Source organism: Catharus ustulatus, chromosome 21, assembly GCF_009819885.2.
Source record: "Catharus ustulatus isolate bCatUst1 chromosome 21, bCatUst1.pri.v2, whole genome shotgun sequence".
NCBI classification, from domain to species: domain Eukaryota; kingdom Metazoa; phylum Chordata; class Aves; order Passeriformes; family Turdidae; genus Catharus; species Catharus ustulatus.
In genome coordinates, this window is record NC_046241.1 from 7,075,174 (window position 1) to 7,096,964 (window position 21,791).

The 21,791-nt window shown below is 44.2% G+C and overlaps 2 protein-coding genes across 2 annotated transcripts in view; one reads left to right on the forward strand and one right to left on the reverse strand.

The window, feature by feature from the left end:
- Window positions 1–2,787: 2,787 nt before the first annotated feature.
- Window positions 2,788–12,922, reverse strand: TTF1 (transcription termination factor 1). The gene is made up of 12 exons (XM_033077616.1): window positions 12,844–12,922; window positions 12,106–12,206; window positions 11,096–11,964; window positions 10,064–10,314; window positions 9,540–9,725; window positions 8,387–8,465; window positions 7,978–8,108; window positions 7,278–7,503; window positions 6,184–6,273; window positions 5,896–5,961; window positions 5,431–5,516; window positions 2,788–5,055 (listed from the first exon to the last, which is right to left on the reverse strand). The coding sequence occupies exons 3-12, from the start codon at window positions 11,953–11,955 to the stop codon at window positions 4,895–4,897; spliced, it is 2,136 nt and encodes a 711-aa protein (XP_032933507.1). The 5' UTR covers window positions 11,956–11,964; window positions 12,106–12,206; window positions 12,844–12,922; the 3' UTR covers window positions 2,788–4,894.
- Window positions 12,923–13,003: 81 nt separating this feature from the next.
- The window catches only part of CFAP77 (cilia and flagella associated protein 77), a 56,489-nt gene continuing 47,701 nt past the window's right edge, over window positions 13,004–21,791 (forward strand). Inside the window, exon 1 of the mRNA XM_033077617.2 lies at window positions 13,004–13,396. Coding sequence (XP_032933508.1) covers window positions 13,268–13,396 — 129 coding nt within the window. The 5' untranslated portion in view covers window positions 13,004–13,267. The remainder of the gene's footprint in view (window positions 13,397–21,791) is intronic.

Below are 21,791 nucleotides of genomic sequence, written 5' to 3' on the forward strand. Positions count from 1 at the left end.
CCGCGGCGCTGCCCGCGCTTCCGGGCGCGGCCGGAAGTGGGCGCTCGCTGCCTCCCGCGGGAGGAGCCTTAAAGGGCCAGCACGGTCCGAACGGGAAACTGAGGAGCCTTAAAGGGCCAGCACGGCCCGAACGGGGAAACTGAGGAGCCTTAAAGGGCCAGCACGGCCCGAGCGGGGAAACTGAAGAGCCTTAAAGGGCCAGCACGGCCCGAGCGGGGAAACTGAGCAGCCTTAAAGGGCCAGCACGGCCCGAGCGGGGAACTGAGGAGCCTTAAAGGGCCAGCACGGCCCGAACGGGAAACTGAGGCGCCTTAAAGGGCCAGCACGCTCCGAGCGAGGAAACTGAGGCGCCTTAAAGGGCCAGCACGCCCCGAGCGGGGAAACTGAGGCCCGGCACTGCATCAAGGATGGGCAGCTGATGCACGAAAGGCAAGGATAAAATATCTTTCAACCGGTTTAGTCGAAAGGATATGTGTACTTCACCGCTGGCAGGACACAGGCTATCGCTCCTAAAGGCGTGCGCGCCCCTCGGCAGCTTTTAGCCCTCTATTTATTTATAAAAGTCATGCATATTCTAAGACAGCGGTACATATTTATTACCTGTCACCGCCCATTCCCCGCTCGCTATTCAAATTAGCTGCATACTCATTGCGGTTGCGTAGTTCTCCCTCTTTATTGGGTGGGTGGTCTTTGAAATGAGTCGGATTCGGGGGAGGAAGGAGGAATTTTCTACCTCGCTCTAAACTTTTTACTCTGTCCTGTTATTGTGAGTACTTGACCCGCTGATCCCTCCATTCTGGTCTTTATTAATTTCAGTATCAAAATTTATCATGTATAAGGTCTGGCTCTAGGTATTTTCTAATTTATATAAATTATATCAATTTTACTTAAATGGTTCCATATGTGTATTTAGCTGGCTCTGAATGTTATATACATATATATATGAACAATCAATCTCTGTCAATTTCTAATCCTTCTACTAAGCTATCCACCTCTCAGTTACATTCCTAACCTCCAGCTTCTAAATTCTCTAAGATATCCCATAATTTATTTCCCAAACATACAGTTCTCTAGGCTGTAACAGAATACTGTGGTTCACAGTGATACCCGAAAAGATTGGCTGGAAATAAAACCTCACACACTGGTGTCTGTGGAGCAAATATTTGTTTAATGCAGTGCTGGAGGTGAGGGGGATTTCTCCCTGTCACTCACTCACTTTTGTCAAGTGCTGTGATTTATTTATGCAGTAAATATTCCTTGGTGTTGCTGTGTCATTAGAGCATCATCATATATGTGCTGGAGATAATTTGCATAATGTTATCTCATGGTTATAAATAGTTCTGTACTGTGCTTGTGCCTCCCTAATTTGGGTGGTCTTGGGGGTCTTCTTCACATCTGAACTTTTCTACTTTGTCTTCAGAGCATGCACAGTTATGGTGTTCCTTGATCTTTCTGGATCTAAGCTAAATTCTTCATTTTGTGGCTAATTTGCTTTACTTTTGCCAATTTCTCATCAGTACATCCTGCCCAGTACAGTTATATTTGTCTGTTTTGAGATTATTCACCTGGAGAGTTTCCATTTATTTGAGCATTAAGAAACTAGCTAACCATATACTGGTACTGCATTGTATAGAAAGTTATGATTCAGGTTATATAGGTATGGAAAGTTATTATTCAGGTTATATTGGTGTCTTATACCTCAAGTTATATAAGCATCTTGTTACTTTAACCCAAATTATATCAACATCACCTTTCTCCACCTCCTTGGTTTAGACCTTACAGGAGAGAGGGGTGAAGAAAGCAAGTCCCTGTTTGATCTTCAGCTGCTTCTTCAGCTTTGAAGTGCTTACCCTTGGAACTCGTCTCTGGTAATGCCACACAGCTGAAGGGGTTTGTGCTGTAACACCACTCAGGCCATGAACACACCAGGGAAATGCTTGAAACACCCAAGTTTTTAGGGTGCTTTTACACTTGAAGGATGTCATGCTCTTATAACACAGTCTGATACATAAAGCTTCTGTGGAGCCTCTTTGGTTTTTTTAAAACCTCTGCAGAGTTTGCTGTTTGTAATAATACTGAAATATCCACATGAAAGAACTGGCTCTCTCTGCCTGTGCTGCCATGGAAAGAGGATGGCAAAGGGAACCAGCTCCTTCCCTGTGCCATTACTCAGCACCTGGGAGATCATCAACATGCAGTTATTTGCCCCTGTGCAAACAGGTTGCACACACCACACCCGAGGAGATGATGGGGAGGGAGTTTCCTTATCCATTCCCAGGGCTGCAGGGAGATGGAAACCTCTCTCTCCTCAGGTCTGTGTTTCTCCAGAGCAGTGATGGCTCCAGGTTTACAATTCCAGCTCTGTCCTGCTCTGATTTACAGAGAAACTGCTTTTAAAGATCAGTAAGATTTTTCCTTGGGTATTTCTGGGAGGCAGTAACAGGAACTCATGCCCTGAGGTGACCCTTGAAGCTGGAATGCTCCTGGCTCAGGGACAAGGGAGTGAAAGTGCCTTGGAAAATTATTTTGAAAGATGGTTTTGAAGCCCAAACATGCAAGATAATGAGAGTGGAGAACGAGATAGCAGAGCTAAAACAAAGGCACCTATCTTGTCTGTACTGCTGATTAACAGGCACCAATTTCATCCTAATAACTCTCAATTGCAGCTGATTGCAGGGAGGGGCAAGCCCTGGAGCAGGGAAACCTTTAAAAGTTTGGAATCCTATCAAGGCCAGCAGGGGTGGGGTCTGCATGGCAAGATGGGAAAAGACACACACAGCAACGTGATGCAAGTCCAATCCACTTTATTGCTTTGAAATGTACATTTATAGGGAAGCTGTCATGTTGTTCTCATTATAAAGGTACATTATTGCTACTCAGACAAAAGCAGTGTACGTTCTCATGGCTGTCCCCTAATCTCACATCCTGCTTTGCTGGCAGTCGGCACCTTGCCTAACTTCTGACTTGTTACATCCTTGTACTTTCTCAGCTCTGCCTTCCCAAGACTGAAGCCTTTCATAAACCTGCAGCACAGGATCCCTTTCCTCAGCCCCAGCCTCCCCCAGGGCAAGGCATCCCTCACTCACAGCAGCTCCTTGATAAGTGACTGAGAGCTGAATTAATACTGATTAAATACCTCTGATTCATGGGGGTGCTCGGTATTAATGATGAACTTCACATACATAAAATGAAGAGAACAAACCTGATCAGTCACTAAGCCTGGATCCAGCTGCACCCAGAGTCCTCTCTGAACCTCAGGAGCCACCTGGAGGGTCTTCCTTACCCTTTGTGTATCACTAATTTGATTTTAACTCAGGTTTTTTTTGTGTGTTTCTTCCATGCATAAGGTGAACTTTGCCATCAAACTTATTGAACCTTGGTAAATCACTGCTAAAACTTTATTAAATTCTATCACATTGAGTGAACTTTATCAAATTGTTCTTTTTACTCAATAAAATATTGGTGGTTCTCTCTTGAGAGTGAAGTGTATTCCACTTAGCCACAACAGTTTTCTCATAAAGCAAAAAATAAAATACATCTCATGATGGAGGTAGAAATTTATTTCTGCAAGATCTACTCTACAAATTCTACAACCAGGCATTGTTTGAACAGCTCCATTTTCCAGGAACCAAAATCCGTGAAAAACACATACTTTTCAGATTCAGAAATCCAAATTTTTCAGCTTTTAACCTTCAAACCCAGGAAGCAACACAAAGACCTAAAAAGAAACGCTGTGGGTTTCCTTCCCCCACGATCCATTTCATCTCTTGGCTGGAAAACTTTACACTCAAAGCAGTGGCTGATTGCAGGGGAGGTCCTGCCTGGCTCACAAAAATCTCAGTGCTTTCTCTCTTCAGAGAGACTAAAAGCCAGACAGTTACATATAGAAAGTTCTCCTTTAAAATCCCTTGCTCTGAGTCACCTTCCAGCCCCTCCAACAAGGCCTTTATTTCAAACCATTGAAGATTCTGAATTTTCAGTGATGATTACTAGAATTGAAGAGGGAAATTGTCACTTATCAAAATGACCCTCAAGGAGCAGGGACCAAGTCTGCTACATTACTGTTAAACACAGCATATGGGAAATATAAAAAAAGCCATACAAAGATTTAACACTGCAAGATATTTTACATTCACTCAGTTGCTTTACAAATAATGACTTCAGGCAGAGAGTTAAAAGTATAATACAAAACATGAGTACAACCCCCAACTTATTGCTTAATTTTCTTACTAAAATGTAAAAATTCTCCGTGCAAAATAAAAATATATATGTATGCATATATATATATACACTGTTTTGTCTCTGGATTCCAAATATTAATTATAACATTTTATTTGTTTTAGTTAGCATGAAATGGTGAATAGTAATGGACAAAAGTCCTTTTTCTCTAGAAGGGTTGAGAGAAGTGTAAGTCTGCATCAAAAATAAAATCAGTTGCTCTTAATAGTAAGATATCTGTTAAAAAACCAACTCAAAAGTTGTGCTGTTTTCCATCAACACAGATGTCTCAAGACCTGATTATTACAGAGATTTAAAAGCCAACTGTAAACCTTTTTCCAATACCATGAATTTAAAAAAAATAAAGTTAAGAAAACCAAGTTCACTCATAAAGAGAAAACAGCAGCTTTCAACTCCACAGAAAAAAAAAAATATTTTGAGACATTTAGAAAGCAACTTGGATGCTTACACAAGAATTTCTAAAACCAGAGATAAATTAAATAAAAGGTGGCATAAAAGCTCAATCCAAGATAAAACAAGACAATCAGAGGTGCCTGTCCTGACTTTTCCCATTACCAACAGCCTGGGTACTTGCAGGTGCTGAGCTGCACCCACTTTCAACCAGACCCACTTCCAGTTAAATATGCAAATTAGGCATTGCTTTTAGGACAATCAATTAATCATCCTCTTCACCAGAATCAAAAATGTCATTGAATCTGAAAAGCTGCTGCTGCTGACTGGCTGCTGAATTGCTAAAGCTGTGGCATTTCTCCTCTTCTTTTTTTAACCTTTCTTCAAATTCTGGGAGCTTCTTTTCATACAGATAATCAATAATTTCTATGAAAAAGAAAAAAAAAAGAGTAGTTTTAACTGGACCTGTAGAGGAACAGCATCTCAGACAGAAATTATGGTGTTAAATACACAAAATCTCTGCACTGTCCTGATCACAGGGGCTGCAAGGAGATCAGACATAACACAAGCATGCAAAGACAAATTAAAATGCACAGTTTTAAAACTTTTCAAGCCAAGGTATTAAAAAGAACAGGTTCATAAGCACTTGCACAAAGAGGACATTCAAAGTTAAAAAAAAAAGCATTTAGTAAAATAAATATAAAGCCTAAGATTTTAGCCAGTTAGGAAAAAATTGATGCAGAATATGTATCCTCTGAGATTCAAGCCAAAGGAGTACATACAAACAGCTGGCATACTGACCAGAAAAAGTCTTTCTTTTCCATAAAGGGACATAGGACACTTTTAGCCTATAAAAGTTTGTTTGAACATAGGTTCTAGGAACATCTCTGCAAAGAGAAGAATTCAAAGAATTAGTGGTGCAAGGAACTGTCATAAAGCTGAATTGTTATTGAGTTATCCATTCCTGAGAGTGATGCCAGACAAACTCTAGCTTAGCTTTAGGCAGAAAGGATGGAATTCAAATAATAAATAACCCATAATATCAAATCATCACTTTTGCCATTAGCTGATTAACACCTGAAAGCACAGCTACACAACACTCCAGTATTTGGAATGTTAAGGGTTTCACATCTTGGCTTCCAGCTCAGTGCCATGCAACTGTAATTTCCAAATTGAACATCTCCTACAGTTGTAAAAGTATCAGAACTTTGACTCATCTGCTTTAACTATCCTTTGTGGCCATAAAAAGAGGGAAAGGAGATTTACCCAATAGCATTACTGAGTTCATCCCAGTTGATTTCACTGGCATCCTCTGCATTTGTTTCATACAACCTGTGAATATAAGACAGAAGAAGTTTGCAAGCAGAACTCAAGATATAATTCAGTGCTCCCAGCTCCCCCAATCAGAAATTACAGAACATTTTGTCCAGAGAAAGAATGATTGCAAAACATGTATCAAGCTGCAAGCAGGCTGTTCTCACCCTGCAAACTTTTATAAACACAGCTCAAACAGCAGGAGATACAGAAACATCCCAGGCTCAGAACTTTTAATACCTTTTAATCAGATTGATCTTGGCCCTTAATCCATTGGTCCCTCTGTACAAATTCTGCCCTCTGCTCAGTTTTCTTGTTAAAATCGAATTCCTTTGAAAACACACAAAAACAGGCTTCTATCATTTCAAGAAATTCCAAGCATCAAGATGCTGCTGCTGTCCCAGAGAGGGAGTGTTCTGCCAAGTGACAGGGGGGGATTGAAAGGACACAGTCATCAATGGAATAATCTTATTTTACTAGGAATATTAAGGCAACAAAAAAGTAAAAATTATACATAAAGCTATACACTTGGCTTTAGCAAAAAGCAAAAAATAAGCAAGGCAATGCATAAATGAGAAAGATACATCACTAATTGCCCCAGTATTTCACCATTATCCAGATTTTGTCACTGGGCAGCCCCATTTCACAGCCATGACCTGGAGAACCCTTCCCAGCAATTGGGAAATCCTACAGAATGTGTCCACCCCTAGGTGAGGTCTCCATATTCACCCCAAAAGTGGGTCCAGATTTTATAAGCCCCAAATCAGCAAGTCAAAGTGACTTGATTGTATTTTTAGCACAGAAACTCCTCGATCTGATGCCACATTTCCCAACCAGCAGGGTCCAGGGCTTTACAAGGGCCCAGGCTAAGGCTGGGAGGGTTTCCCCTAAAATACCCTCCAAACAAACCTCTCCATGTCAGCTGGGAAAGTTTCTTAAAATGATACATTTCTTACAGATAACTACACGAGGTTATGTGAAAGTTTCTGAAGCAGCTGGTTTGGTGTTAAACAGCTGGCACAAGAGTTTCAATCATCTGTTTTTAGCTAAATAATACTGCTGGGGTCAGTCACAATGCCCAGGGTTCATAATGAGAGTCAATTCTGCTGCTCAGGCCTCAGTACACCAGGCAGAAATCAGGCTTTGCCATCACAGCAAACACAAAACCTGCTGCACCTAGCAAAGAATTGTTTGTCCCAGACATCTGCAACACCTTTTCTGTGCCATCTCTTACCTGTCCTACCACAGCATCACCATGGTACAAAACACAGGTTTTGCAGAATAAATACTCCCCAGCACACATTTTACTGTCTCAGATTAGTCCAAGGCCTCACCATTTCTGTTTGCATTGTCTCCAATATCGACTTCCCACTTTGGCTTCAATCTCAGTCCATGGCAGTGCCTGGTACAGCTTCTCACGGGCAATCCAGAGATCTGTGTCTGACTGTTCCACTGACAGAGAATCTGAATTTTCTGTTTCCAGTTTTCTCCTCAGCACCTCCTTCACTGCATTTGTTAACTTCTGGGTCTCTTCCTTTGTCCAAGCACCATAGTTAATAGCTAAAAGTGAAAACACACCAGGTTAAGGCATAATTTATCATAAATTATTAGGGGAAAAGGTAAAAGATCAAATGTTTCACTTTGCATGATTTTTAATTACAGTACCAACTTCTTGACACATGTCCTAGAAACTCTTCTGCATACCAGACTTGAGAGCTCAGCCTAAACACTAAAGAACAGTCTGATCCCCAGTTTTTATCTTTTTAAACCAGCCTGCCAAATCCCTTCTGTCCTCCCCATGAAACCATCCTTTTTAGATGTCTGTTCCACCTTTTTCCATTTTCTTTCAGAGATCTTTCTTATCCTTTCCACATGAAAATGCAATCAGTGGTGTGAAGAAGAGGACAACCACTACTAAATAAATTAATTAAAACCCCATATTTAAAGGACTTTTTCCTTATGTTTAGAGTACCTACATCAAACAGTGCAAATAACAATACACAAAATAAAACTGTTTTTCTTATAATTACATACCTGACTTGATTTCAGAGAATTTCATAGCAACTGAGAGGTTAGAACGGGACATCAACTCAGAAATCTTCTTCCAATCATTGCCATGCACAGCTTGATACTGCTTTAATTTTTCTTTTTCTTCCTTAGTATACCTGGTTGAGGAAGTGGGCACAGCTTCAGCTGTAAATTCAAATCATTTCAATCTCTTAAAGAGCTGTAACATCTGCAGGTGATCAGTGTTAATCATCACTATCACTTCAAGTCACATTTTAGAACACAGGAAACAATAAGGGAAAATGAACTATCAATTAAGTCACAGTAACTGGCACAAATGGGAAAGATAAAAATTGATCCAAAATAAAATCAATACACAAATAATCAACACAGACTGATATTAGCATTCAGAAACACTTTTAAAGTATCCCCTTACCTTCCTTTATAATTATTTGGGTCAAACATCTTCCTTGCTCGATAATATATCAGCCTCCAGGGCCGGGGTATGCCCTCAGCTGCAAGGTAAAGGATCATGTTCAACAAACATTTCTAACAGTGGTGAGGCCAAAATGAAACAAACCCCACAACCCAACACCACACATTTTTGTGACTGTGCTGTCAACAACAGATTCTTATCACTCACCAGCTACAAACTGCATGGGCTGGCTGTGCATTTGATCCAGGTGTGATTAAAATTTAACTGAACACTCCCATTAAAAGAGAGACATGAGACAGCTCCAGGCAGGAGCTGAGGAGGCACTGGGTGCTTACAGACTGCTCCAACTGGGAAAAGCAGGTACTGGGCATCCAGCAAAAACCAAGTGGAGATCTCCACTGAAGGGAAGAGTCACAGAGACCAATCCCTGGGAACACACAACCACCTTGGCCAGCAGGAGAGGGGACTGCAAGGCACACAACACTGATGAGACTTTCTGCCAAATCTTCCTATTCTAGGAGCAAACTCCCAGACTGGAATGAAAGTCCACATCAGGCAAATGATGCAGAGGGAAGGATTGTGTGTCTGAAATAATCACACAGGAACAAATCTGTGTTTGATCCCAGTATCCTGATCCATGACAGGCTGCCCTTGGCTCTGCCTTGCCTGAGATGATGTCACCACACACACAGAATAAAGCTCCTGGTGCACTGAGGAGACCCCAAAGTCCTGGAAAACTGACTCAGTTTCTTCCATCCCCTCAGTCCTGCACCTGCCACCCATTTATGTGATCTAAGAACAGGTGACAATTTCAGACAGGACTTAATCAATCACTCCAAGCTGCCATTAGTAACCTTAATTATAGTTTAGCAAATAATGCACTTAAAGCCATAAAGCCCAAAATACAAGTCTGGAAGTCTTTACTGGTCTTGCCCATGTTTGATCTCTAAACTCTTCCTATTTAAGAGCAGATAATAAGAACAGTGGACTGTGCAGATTATCAACTAAACCATGCCAGCACCTCTTTTTTTTTTTTACCAAATTTAGCAACATCAGTGTTTTTCAATAAAATCATTTTACAAAAATATGCCATCATAGCTCCAGGTTGTAGAATGCAACAATCAGCTGTCTGAGCATAAATTTAAATACTCACAGATTTTTTCACAAAAATGGTGTTCTGCTTTCAGGCGATAGATGGTGTCTTTATCGTCTGGATACCTCGAGGTAAACAAAAGTTTTTCAGCACTGTCTATTCCAGTAAGTGCTAAAAACTCTTCAACATTTTTCTGGATTTGTTTATTTTCCTTCTGGGTAAATCTGCCAAACTTGACAGCAATACCTAAAATAGAGAAAGGTTAAAAAAAAAACCTAAGACAACCCTCAAGTACCATCTCGTGCACATCTCAGGTTTTAGCTATCAAAAAATTCAGACAGGAAAAGAGAAAACTGAGAGAGACAAAAGCAGCTGAGAAGCAGCAATTAACATACAAATTTGGACTGAAATTTGCCAATGTGGAAGCAGATGCTACAAAACAGAGAAACAGGAGATATGTCAGTGGAATGAAGTGAACCATATTCTGTTTAACAAAACATGACACAAGAAACTTCTCCCTCTGCCCAAACATCAGCACAGCTGCACAGTCCTTCCTCAGTGTAACAGGATTTCAGAGAGCTCACCCTGCTTTTTAAACTCCTTAAACCTTGTTAGGTCTCTTCCAGCCATTTTCTTGATTGAATTGTCTGATATATTCTTGATATGAGGAATAAACTCTTCCAGTTCTTGTCTTGCAGTATCTAAATCTATGATTGAAGTCATGGCAAGGTTCAGGACTTCTTCTCCATCCACACTGACCTCATCAGGGGCTGCCAGTTCAGTAAAGGAATTGCTCTGTTGCTTCTCTTCATGTGATGCTGGGGTCTTTGGTGTCCTGATATTAAAAAGAAAAAAAAAAAAAAGGGACATAAAACACCACTAGACCTGCAAAACAGAGATTTTGTGAACATCTCTACCATTAAAAGAATGAACACATTCATTGATTACGGAACAAAAATATTTCAAACATCCACTGCCTTGCATTTCTAACCTTTTAACATAATTTAATAGCTGTAACTTCTATACTTTCTACACTAACTTCTATACTAACTTTCTATACTTACAGTAATGAAGGAGCTTTCTGAAGCACTGAAAAATCCACAAAACTCTCACAGATGGGCATACTGAAGAAATAATGTCTCTTGCTACCACTGGCACACAGATTTTTTTCTATCTGTCTCTTACTAGTGCTCCTGTTTTGTGTTCTAGACACTGTAAAGGTAACAAGAACTACTTACACAAGCATTTATTTGCACAGAATATTCAATTGTTTAGCTGACCTTACTAGCTGCCTTTAACAAATAAAATCCTTTTCTTTTCCTTTCACTTTTCTTTTTTAAAATGTGAATTGTTTGCACATAAATTATTTCCCTACCCTACAGTTTTTAAAGAGGAGAAAAGAGCCTACACTGAAGTATTCTTAAAAATTGTTATTGGTTCTCCACAAGAAAAATGAGCTTTTAAAGTAGGTCACTAACATCACAAAAGGTCAAAGTTTTTCTTTAAAACACACACAGAACAGAATGAAGAAAAACCTGGAACCCAAATAACATGAAGGAATGTATTTAGGGAGTGGAAAGAGAGGAAAAAAACCCAGAAACAAAACTTGAACTTACATCTCATCAGACTCTGAGGAGCTTTCTTCTTCTCTGACATAAGTGCTGCTTTTTATGGCCTTTTTAGCACATGCTAGGGCCTTTTTAGCACGTGCTAGACTCTTTTTAGCTTGATCAGCTGCTTTAGTGGGTGTAGAAAAATCAGTAGGGAGCTCCATGGAGCCTTCAGTGATGGCAGAATCAGCATCACCATCTCCATCCTCACCTGCAGGTGAAGGCCACTCCTTGTGTCCCTTGCCCTGCTCTGAGGGTGGCAGCAGTGGCTGCTCAGCTGCCCCCTCTGTGTCCTCCTGCACATCCTGCCCACTGCCCTCTCTCCTCTTCTTCTTCTTCTTCTTTTTGGGTTTCTCTTTGTGGCCCTGGCTGTGTTCCTCAGAGGAAGGCAGCTCACACACCTCATCTGCTTCAGGCTGCTTCTCTTTCTTTTTCTTCTTGTGTTTTTTAAAATAAACATAATCAGCAGCACTCTCCTGGCTGCTGTCCTGGTTCACGAGGACACAGGTGACATCACTGAGCTCATCAGTGCTGTCATGACCCTTCCTCTTCCTCTTCTTCCTCGGGGAATCAGCTGCTCCTGTCCCATTGCTGATTTCAGGTTCCACCCTCACAATGTAATTATCCATCAAAGTCTGCTGCTTTTCATCCTTTTTTTTCTGTTTTTTCTTCTTTTTCCTGTTCTCACTGCCCTGTGCTGCTGCATCCTCAAAGAGCACCAGGGAAGCCTGGCTGATCTCTGGATCTTCCACAGTTTCAGCATTTTCATGTGTGTTGTTGGACTCACTGTGTTTTCTCTTCTTCTTTTTTTTCTTCTTGACAAAATCCTGGACTTGAAAATCATCTGCAGATGCTTCGCCTTTCATTTTTTTTCTCTGAAGTAAAAGAGAAGAGTTTTATTGAAGTGGTTTTGTTTAAAACAAAACACCTCCCCCCAAAAAACCAACCCAACAAAAAGCACAAAACCCACCCAAAACCTTAACAATTAACAACTCAGTTTTATCTTAGACTCTTACTTTTCAATCCACTTAGTTTTGTAAAGTGTCTAGGAAAAGCTGATGCCTTCTTTGTCAAACGGATGTGCATCACAGATGTCCCCAGCTTTCAAAGTGCCTTCCTACAACAACAAAAAACAATTTAATAAGTTTAATAACTACTAGCTTTGATTTTAAATAACTAAGCAACGTCTATTGTGTTCAATTCAGCTTTCAGCACTGAAAAAGCAATAAATATGAGACTCATCAGCAGTAAACACAAAATTCTCTAATTAGAAGTTTCTGACGAGCTCAGCCCTGCCAGCTCTGTCCCGGGACCGGGCGATTCTTTCAGAACTCACTCACACAGAGGATGCAGGAAGCATTTTTAGCCCATTTTCTACATCCAGCACATACAAGACTCACCACGCAGCAGCCCCGTCCCGTTTGAAACAGGCACCCTTGAATTTCGCATGCCCAGGGCACCTCGCACCGCCGGCCGTGCCGGGCATCCCCTCCCCGCCACCGAGGGCAACGAGCGGCCCCGAAGGCTCTGCGGAGCTCAAACCACAGCTCGGCGCTAGGCCCAGATACCGATAAACTCCGGCTGGGCACCGGAGTGCAGCCAGGCCGGACCCCGCCGCTCCTCTCCGCCACCCTGGGGCTACCGAGGGAGATTCCCAGCGCACCCACAGAGCTCTCGGCTGCCCTGAGCTGTGAACCCGCAGCCCCTCTCGTACCCTCCCCATTCCCGTCCCGTCCCCGCCGCGCCGCCGCTACCTCCACGCGGTGTCCGCCCGTGCTGCCACTCCCCGCGCCCCGCCCCTGGCACATCCGTTCCCCCGGCGGAAGCGGCCCCAGCCGGACCCATCAGAGCGGCGCACCGCCTGTTGCCTGGAGACGGAGACGCTGCCGCACGCGCCGCGAGTCCGGTGGGAGAACCCCGGCACCGGCACCGGGATCGGCATCGGGACCGGCACCGGGGTCCTGCAGAGACCCCCGGCATCCGGACCGGCACCGGGGTCCTGCAGAGACCCCCGGTATCGGGACCGGCACCGGGGTCCGGCAGAGACCCCCCGGGATCAGGACCAGGAACGCCAAGAGAGCCCTGGCACCGGGACAGCCGAGACCTCCCCCCTGGCACCAGGACCAGGACTGGGAGCACCGAGAGACCCCCCCAGCCCGGGAGCGACCCCCCTGAGCCATGGCGGGCGGCAGAGCGGGGTCCCGGCGGCGGCTGCCCATGAGCTTGGCCGAGGCGGGCCCGGGCACGGAGAACGAGCGGCTGGGCTTGGTCCGGCTCAGCATGCTGCGCAACCCGCTCATCATCAAGGTGAGCCCTGCGACCCCCGCGACCCCCCCTCCCGAGCCCTGCCCGGACACGGCCACCCCCCATCCCATCGCCATGGCCACCTCCCCATCCTATGACCCACGGCCACATCCCATCCCATCCCATCCCATCCCATCCCATCCCATCCCATCCCATCCCATCCCATCCCATCCCATGGCCTCCTCCCATCCCATCCCATCCCATCCCATCCCATCCCATCCCATCCCATCCCATCCCATCCCATCCCATCCCATCCCATCCCATCCCATCCCATCCCATCCCCACCTCCCATCCCACAGCCATCGTGATCCCTGGGGGTCACGGTCAGCGCCGGCAGCTTCACAGCAGAAAAGTTTCCCCTTCAGCGGTTAAAATCGGTTTTTCCCCCACACCACCACTGATTTATATGCCAAGGTAATTGTGCTTTCCTGCTGCTCCTTCACAAGCGGGTTTCAAACACCCGGCGTTCCCCAGCCAGTGATGGGCACACAGAAGGATGGATTCTCCCTGCGAGGGTTGAAGCACTCGGGGGCAGGGACCGAGATGTCTCTGGGGCTGTTCTCCATGCCCAGACACAGCAGAGGGGTCCCGGGGAGAGGGTCACACAAACTGCATCACCTCAATTACCACCAGCTTTGGAAGGGGCTGCACAGGGAGGTTTGGAGTCACCATTCCCAGAGGAATCCACGGAACGCCTGGGCTGGGTGACAAGGTGGTGATGGGTCACGGGTTGGACTCGATGATTTTGGAGATCCTTTCCACCCAAAGTGATTCTGTAGCTCTGTAATCAGGAGTTTTAGACCTGCTGTGAAAGTTCTGGTCCCTTTTCCAAACTCCTGGCACTTCTCAGATTATTAATCCCCCTCCCATCTCCGCCCCGCTCACCGGCTGAGCTCGGGAAGCGCCTCGGGAATTTGGAAGCATCTCACTTGGGTTGGTCCCTCCTCCTCAACACCCACAGCCAGCCAGGCTTTAACCCCCGCCTCTCCCGGAGCCGCGGCTGAAATGCAGCTCCCATCCCCTGGATGGCACTCGCAGAACGGCTTCGGGCTTCGTGCCCGAACCGGCACCGAGCCCCGAGCCCTCCCCGGGGCAGGGGCCGGGAACGGGCGGGTGCAGCTCCCGCACCGGCACCGAGCGCTCGGAGCTCTGCTCTTCGCCCTTCCCCTGCCAGGGCAGCCGCTCCTGCTCCCAAGATTTGTTTCCCCTCACAAATCGCGGCTTTTCCAGCCCGAGTTCGGCTCTTCGGTTCTCTCTAATCGCACTTTGCAGCGGCAGGATGGGAAGTTGGCCGTGAAATTTGGGAATTTGGAGCGTCGCTGGGAGTTTGAGGCTTTGCAGTGTTGAATTCTTTTTGTTTCTTATGTTACCTAAAAAATCTATTGGGAAATTTTGTCAGGCATAGAAAAAAAAAAAAAAGCAGGCTTTGCATCAAACTCAAAATCGGCTTCACTTGTTCAAATCCACAACTTCTTTCTTTTCTCTGGATCCCCTAAGTTTGGTAGGAAGGATAACTCTTGCAGAGCATCCTGGCACTGGGAATTCTGAGCAATTTTAAATCGTGGGATGTTTTGATAAATTAAGACAATCTGGATTTCTGCAATCTGGCCTGGTGAAACTAAACTTTGAGCAAATTTTAGAAGAAAAAGGTAGTGTTCCATTTTAGTATTCTGGACTATTTCTGTTTTCTCAAGGCTTCCTTGCAGGAGGGTGTTTGCTGGTAGGGATGTGAGATTTGCATCCACCTGGTGCAATCCTTGAGCATGGAGTAAGCAGGCTGTTAACAGAGATGCTTTTACTCTTGGAACCAGCAGTAATTGCACTTCATGGTAGGTTCTGCTGTTGAGTTTTGCAGGAAACTGCTGCCCCCCTGCCAGCTGCCTTCCCACACTGTCCCAGGGAGTGCTGAATTCACCAGGTGCCTGGAGGTGACAGGGTGGGTGGCAGTTTGCTGGCACTGCACACACCAGTGGTGACACAGGGACAGCATCAGCCCTCTGCCCTTCCTCCTCCTCCTCCTGCTTCCAGCCTGGAATTTCCTCCTCTCCAGGACAGCCCTGGGGACCAAGCACTCTGGAGAGGATGGCCAGCAGGTCCCAGCCTTCTTGCTGAAACCAAAGGACACGAAGATGGTTTAGTAGGAAAGGACAAAAGGTTTGGAGAGAGCTGCAGCTTGGACAAGTGCTGCTGGCAGCCAAGGGAGGGCATGAGGAACTCACAGCTCCAGCAGCTGCCAGGGAGGTTCTCTGAGCAGCAAATACTCAAGAACCTGAGGCCAGTGGAGATGGATGGGTCACTTAGTTCCTGATCCTTCTCCAAACAGCACTTGGACCCCAAAACCCTGGTGCAAATGTGACAGATCTACTTTGCAGCAGCCAAGGACATCCTTCTTTCTCTTTCAGTTATTTTATGTATCTTCTAAATATGGCACCACATTTCTAAACAAAATCCAGACTTTTCCTGGTTGAGCCTCCTGCCTCAGCTCTGCCCAGCCTCCCCACAGGATGTGTCCACACACTCTGGCTATGACACATTAAAACCATCATCTTCTCACATAAAGATTTCTAGGGATGCATGCTCTGTTTCTCTGCTGGAATATATGGTGTGTTTTAATTAATCAAGGAGTTCATTTGGTTATCAATATATATTTGCTTGCAGCATAAAACTGAGGAAAGCATTTCATCTACTGCTGCCAGTAAAAGTCTGAGCAAAGCATTTTTGGTCTGTTTTCACCAGTAAAAGCCTTAGCCAAGCACTTTTCCAGTACAAACTCACTGAAAACTCCTGTGTTACAAAAATAAAACAGCTCTGGGCAGGAAATAAGAGTTTACCACACTTAACCCCTGGCAAGCTCAACACAGACTTCAGAAATAGTGACCCACAGCAGTTTGGTTACATTTAGATTAACATCTTCTGCACAATATGGTATAATTCAGTTCAGCATATCCCTGACAAAGTCATTGTCACCAGCAAGGAGTTGGATTTACCTTCCTTGGTGTGTGAAGGTAAATTGGAAATCCAGTCCCACGTGCCAAAGCATCCACTTACCTGTCCAGGTGGAGCCAGAGCTGTGCAGGGAGCAGGGAACTGCTCTGCAGGAAAAGCCCTGAGAGGCATCGGGCTCACCTTCAGAGCCCCTGCTGCTGCTCCCAGCATTGAAAAGTTGTTTCCAAAAAGGCATTTCTGAGGAGGAAGAGGAGGAGGATGGTGCTGGTGCTCTGCTGGCCAGGAAAGGCTGGCACCGGGTCCCAGCCCAGACTGCAGGAGAAGCAGATTTAACAAACAGAACTGCTGGAATGTGCAGTGTTTGTTTTACAAGCTTGTTATTTACATGACAACCGATGCCAGGCTGTCTTTATTGGTCTGAATGCCAGGGCATTTAGGGTTCATTTTCCTAAGCTTTCCTCTACAGCCCCGAGGGCTGGAAGTTCTTTTTTTTCCAAATGAGATTGAACAGAAGCTGCAGGATTCAGGCAATAAAATTTCAGCAGAAGAAGAATATATCATAAAAAAAGCTCCCAAAACCACAGGAACTGGCACACTGCTAGCCTTGGTTTTGGAACTCCCAACAAAGGAAGGATTAGCCAGGCCAGGGAGAGTGAGCTGCCCTTTTTGCTGGGTGAAGGGGATGCACAGAAGAGCTTTCCTTGGGCTCACCTGGGAGCCAGGTAACCAAGGGACTGCACTGCTTATGTGGGTACCAAGAAAGGCAGAAATCACCACCACGTTTTTCTTTTTCCTTTTGTGCCTATTGAAGCTCATCATGAAGAATTTCTGAGCTGTCTATCACAGAGCAAGGCACTGCTGACAATTGTTGCAAAATGATTTTGATTTCTGGAATGATCCATAGGATGGACACTACAAGAGCAAGTGGGGCCATTTGGTCAAATGAAAATTGTGTCACATAGTGAAAAACAAAAGAAAAAGCTGTAATTAAGCAAGAGACAAAGATGGAGAAGTGCATGGTGTGAAAAAGAGCATTACAACTTTGAGCTGTAAACTGCATCATCACAAACATCTCTTGGAATAGAAATTACTGACAGGGCAGGTTTTCCATCACTCTGAAGCTTCTGTTATTGACCTGGACTGTGGCTGCAACAGGGCTTTTACATCTGAATGTTGTGCTTCATCTCTGAGCCTTTAACCCTCAGCTTCCTGGGTGATTTGGGGTTTTTTTTTAACAAAAATCCATTCATCTTCTTTATCTCTTCTGGCACCAGCCTGTCAAGGAGTCAAGGTGAACTCAGCTTAGGTGAGGGATGGGACTGACAGAAGTAAAATCATTTCCTTTCCACAGAGCACCCACACAGCCCGGGCAGGGCTCTCAGCTCCTGTTGTCTCTGCTCCCCACAAGGGATCTGGGGCTTCACAGCCAGGATCTCACTCACAGCTGCTTCCACACGAGCCAAGAACCCCCTGTGTGACAAACTGCTGATCACAGCCCTGGGAGGCAGCTTCCAGGGGATTTGGACAACTTCCCTTAGGTGTTATATTGATGATTTAAATAACTCTGATCCCTCCCCTCACCTAAACCTGCTCACAGCTGTTTGGGATCAATACATTTATTGGAAACTCGATCAGAGAGCAGATTTCAGTTTCTCTGTGTCTCCCTTGTAACACAGAACAGAGCAGCCACAAGTACCATGAGCTGTGTTTGGAATGAGGTTGTTTTATTTGGTGTTAATTTACCTCAAATCACAACATGTGCTGAGCATCCTGCCTTCTGTGCTTGCTGCTTGGGGACATTGAGGTTTAATTAGTGTTTATGCAGCATTTTGTGTGCTTATTGCTATTATTATTATATCACAAGTACTATTATATTTTTGCAATCTAAGACCAGTGTTGTGCTTTTAAAAATGTATTCTGAGATGTCTATGCAGTGCCTCAATAATTCATTAGAGAAATAAACTAATGAAGGGCTGGTTAGTCAAATAATCATTAGGTTTGGTTCTGAGCTTTCCTTCCAATGCTCTGACTTCTAAGGGTTTTCTTCTCAGCATGAACTCATTTAAGATTTTAAATGAATTATTTGGTACACTAAAAATTAAACTCCTTATGAGCTTTAGTGCCCTCCCATATTTTGCACAGGCACTGCTGAAATAAATAAGGTATTTCCAAAAGGGAAGTAAGCATTCTGCATGAAAGAAAGTGGGTTTTTTCCTCCTGGTTGTTTGAACACAGGCTCCAAAGTGCCAGCTGTGACTCAGCAGGCAGAGGGACAGCCCCAGCAGTGCCAGGCCTTGGGAGCTGCTCACTCCCAAGATCCACAGGCAGGATGTAAAATCAAGCAAAAGGGCATTTTGATCCTTTATGTGAACAAAACAATGCAAATTGGTGAGACTAATAAGCCCAGAAACATTACAAGGTGAATGCCTTTTATGTTTGTGAAAATCTTCTATGTTTATTTGTCTAATACAATGGAAATAAAGCTTCAAAGGCTCTTTGATTTAAAAGTGCATTATTGAAGTCAGCCAGCACAATAATAATGGTTAGACCAAATTGTTGCATTGTGACCCAATAGCAGAGCTGCCAGAGCAGAGAACATCTGTACAGCCTCTTGCCTGAGTTGGTGGGGATGTAAAAACAAAAATTAAGTCAAAGGATGAGAGGATGTGGTCAGGATAGGAAAAAAACTAAAATGAAATGGGTCACAAATGGATCTATACATTCACAGTACATCCAGAGCTGCTGCAGGATGTAAATTTTTATGATGAGCCTAAAACTCAGGCTTTATTCTCAGCAAGATTTAAGCAATTTTGAGGGAGAGCCACCACCCATTTTTAGTGCTGCCCCAAAATCACACCAAGCCAAGAGTTGATTTTTAGACTAATTCAAATTGAAGACACCACACAGAAAGGCAGGGATATCCCAAACCCCACTGAAGTGCTCTTAACCCACCAGCCCTTCTCCAGGGACACTGAGCCCAGCAGGCTGAGAGCAGCACCAGAGATCCAGGTAAAACCTGTAAGAGCACAGAAATATCTCTGCCCTTTCCTCTCCAACCTCAGCTTCCTTCTCCAACACCAACAAAAATTCTCCTTCTCTGGAAAAGGCACCAGAAAGTGCCCTGAGCATAGAGGAAAAGCTCAGGGGGCTCAGTGAGGACAGTGCTGGACAGGAGGGCAGTGGGCTACCCAAGGAAAAGGTGAAAAACTCTTTATTTTTAAACCTTTCCCAGAATCATTCCTCTCTTTTTGAGTGCTGCCTAGCAGAATGTAGAGCTTGTTGTCAGCAGTCACAGAGACCAGCATGTTCAGATCCTGATTTTTGGGAGTTTTTAGCCACACTTTCCCCAAGGGCAGATTGCTTTCCATGCAAATTCTTAGAGATGCTCTTATGCCTAATTATTGGATTTCAGAAGCTTTTGTCATCTTGCAGGGATTGTTTTGTTCTTGCTTGGCTGCTCGCATTGTACAGATTAGACAGAACCTGCATTTCTGAGAATATTTTCTTTTTTAACCATTTGTACTTTATCAAATAAATTACACTGACTTTCCCACTCAGATTTATTTGAAGCAGCAAAGATAAATGCAGGTGGGACCTACTACTAGATTTCCAGCAACAGCCTTTCAGAAAACTTCAATATCAAGGGAAATATCTCTAGTTTGATTTGTTTAAGCAAACCAACACGAGGTTTGTGCCTAAAAATCTTACAAGTGAAACCTGATTAAAAATAATAGCGTAACTCCCAGGCTGGGTGGGGGGGATAAAAACCAGCAAAGCAAACACATTGCTCTGTAAAGAGCAAACCAGCCTGAAAAACAACACTGGTTTTAATCAGGAGCTTTGGGCTGCTCGCCCAGGTAGAAGAGCCCCTTTGTTTGCAGCTTTTCAACTTCCCGACGTCCCATTTTTTTTGCTCTCTCCATCACCCTCCTGGCTGCCCAGCCCCTCTGGTGGCTCCCAGGGGATTCCAGTGAGCTGGTCAGGATTGTAACTCCATTAATTACCACATATTACAGTGTGATAAAGCCTTAAGAGAAGCAGAAATGCAACTCTCCCTGCACGGGGGCGGCTGCATCCATCATCCCTGCCCTGCTGCCCGTGCTGGTACCTCTGTCCCACCTCTGCCACCACAATCAGGCAGCTAAAATTGTTCTCAGCTTAGCCCCAGCACTGAAAAGCACAGTCCCAGATCACACCCACAGTTAGTTAGCATTTAGATAGGCTGGGACAGGGCTCTGTACAATAGGCATCAAAGCTGAACTCTTGGTGCAGCGAGAGGGATTAATTTCTTTAACCAACATGCCTGATCTGGCCTATCTCATTACCCTGCCTTGTCAGTGTCGATGTTAGATTTGATTGAAGATTATACCATTTAGGCCTTTCCCCTGCTTTCCACAGAAATCAGGCCTATTGAATTGCACATTCTTCCATGGGCCCCTGTCAATACTCAGTGGCCTGAGCCTCTAATTCTGCTTCATTTAAACTTCATCAACTTTTCCAATCAAGTGGAAGGATCTGAAATAGGCTCCGTAAGCAGAAAGGGCCTTTTTCCTTTTGTCAGATAATTTATTCTGTTTTCTCTTTCTCTCCCCCTCGCTTCCCCACCTCTTTCTCTTTTTCTTCTTTTCGCTCCCTTTCCCTGATGCTGAAAATGAGATTACAGTATTTAAATGACTATGATAATCAATCGGGGGACCTTGAGCCGAGATTGAGGTTAATTTTTCTTAGCAGAACAAAGAAGCGTGATGCCATGGGGGATTTGAAGGTGCAATCTGTGTTTCATGCTTGTGTTCCTGCCCCCCCCCACCCCAAAACTGCAGTTTTAGGAGTCTTTTCTTGTTACTAACTATGCAGTTGTCGTGATTTTTAAGAGGAGAGAAGAAATGTAATTTTGGGGTTGATAAATAGCTAACAGCCTTCAATCAACAATTTTAATAGGAAAAAAAAACCAATTCACTTACATGGTGAGACTATAAATCTAATGAAAGTGTTATCATTACCTTATTTATTTTTAAATATACTTGGAATAATTTTCTGCAGTGCTAGGAAAAGTCCTTCCAGCCTGCACAGCAAAATCATGAACTTTTAACTGAATATCCCTTTTACCCAGCCACTCTTCCTACTTAGCAGCTTTCTTGTCTGCTTGGAAAAAAGTTGATGCTTTTGTCATGATTTTACTAATCAGAAATGGAATCGCTTATGTACATCTCAGAAGCTGCCTTGAAATGGCTTGTTAAGCCTTTAGATGATGTATTTTTGGTTGTAACACGCCAGCATTCACTCACCTGGATCTTTCCCATTCCCTGCTCTAGAAGAGAGAAAGAGAAAAATATGCATTTCTTTGCTTCCATCCCAGCTGTCTTGTCAGTGCTGTTTTACATGCTGCCACCCAATGTTATCTTTTATTTGTGTCAGGAGAGAGGATTTGACAAGTTCAGTATACAATGTTCAT

Coding starts and splice junctions, on each gene's coding strand:
- TTF1 (XM_033077616.1), bottom strand. CDS start 11,955: ATGAAAGGCGAAGCATCTGCAGATGATTTTCAAGTCCAGGATTTTGTC. Junction 8,466..9,539: donor CCATTTTTGTGAAAAAATCT/GTGAGTATTTAA, acceptor TTTACCTTGCAG/CTGAGGGCATACCCCGGCCC. Junction 5,962..6,183: donor AAGATCAATCTGATTAAAAG/GTATTAAAAGTT, acceptor TTATATTCACAG/GTTGTATGAAACAAATGCAG.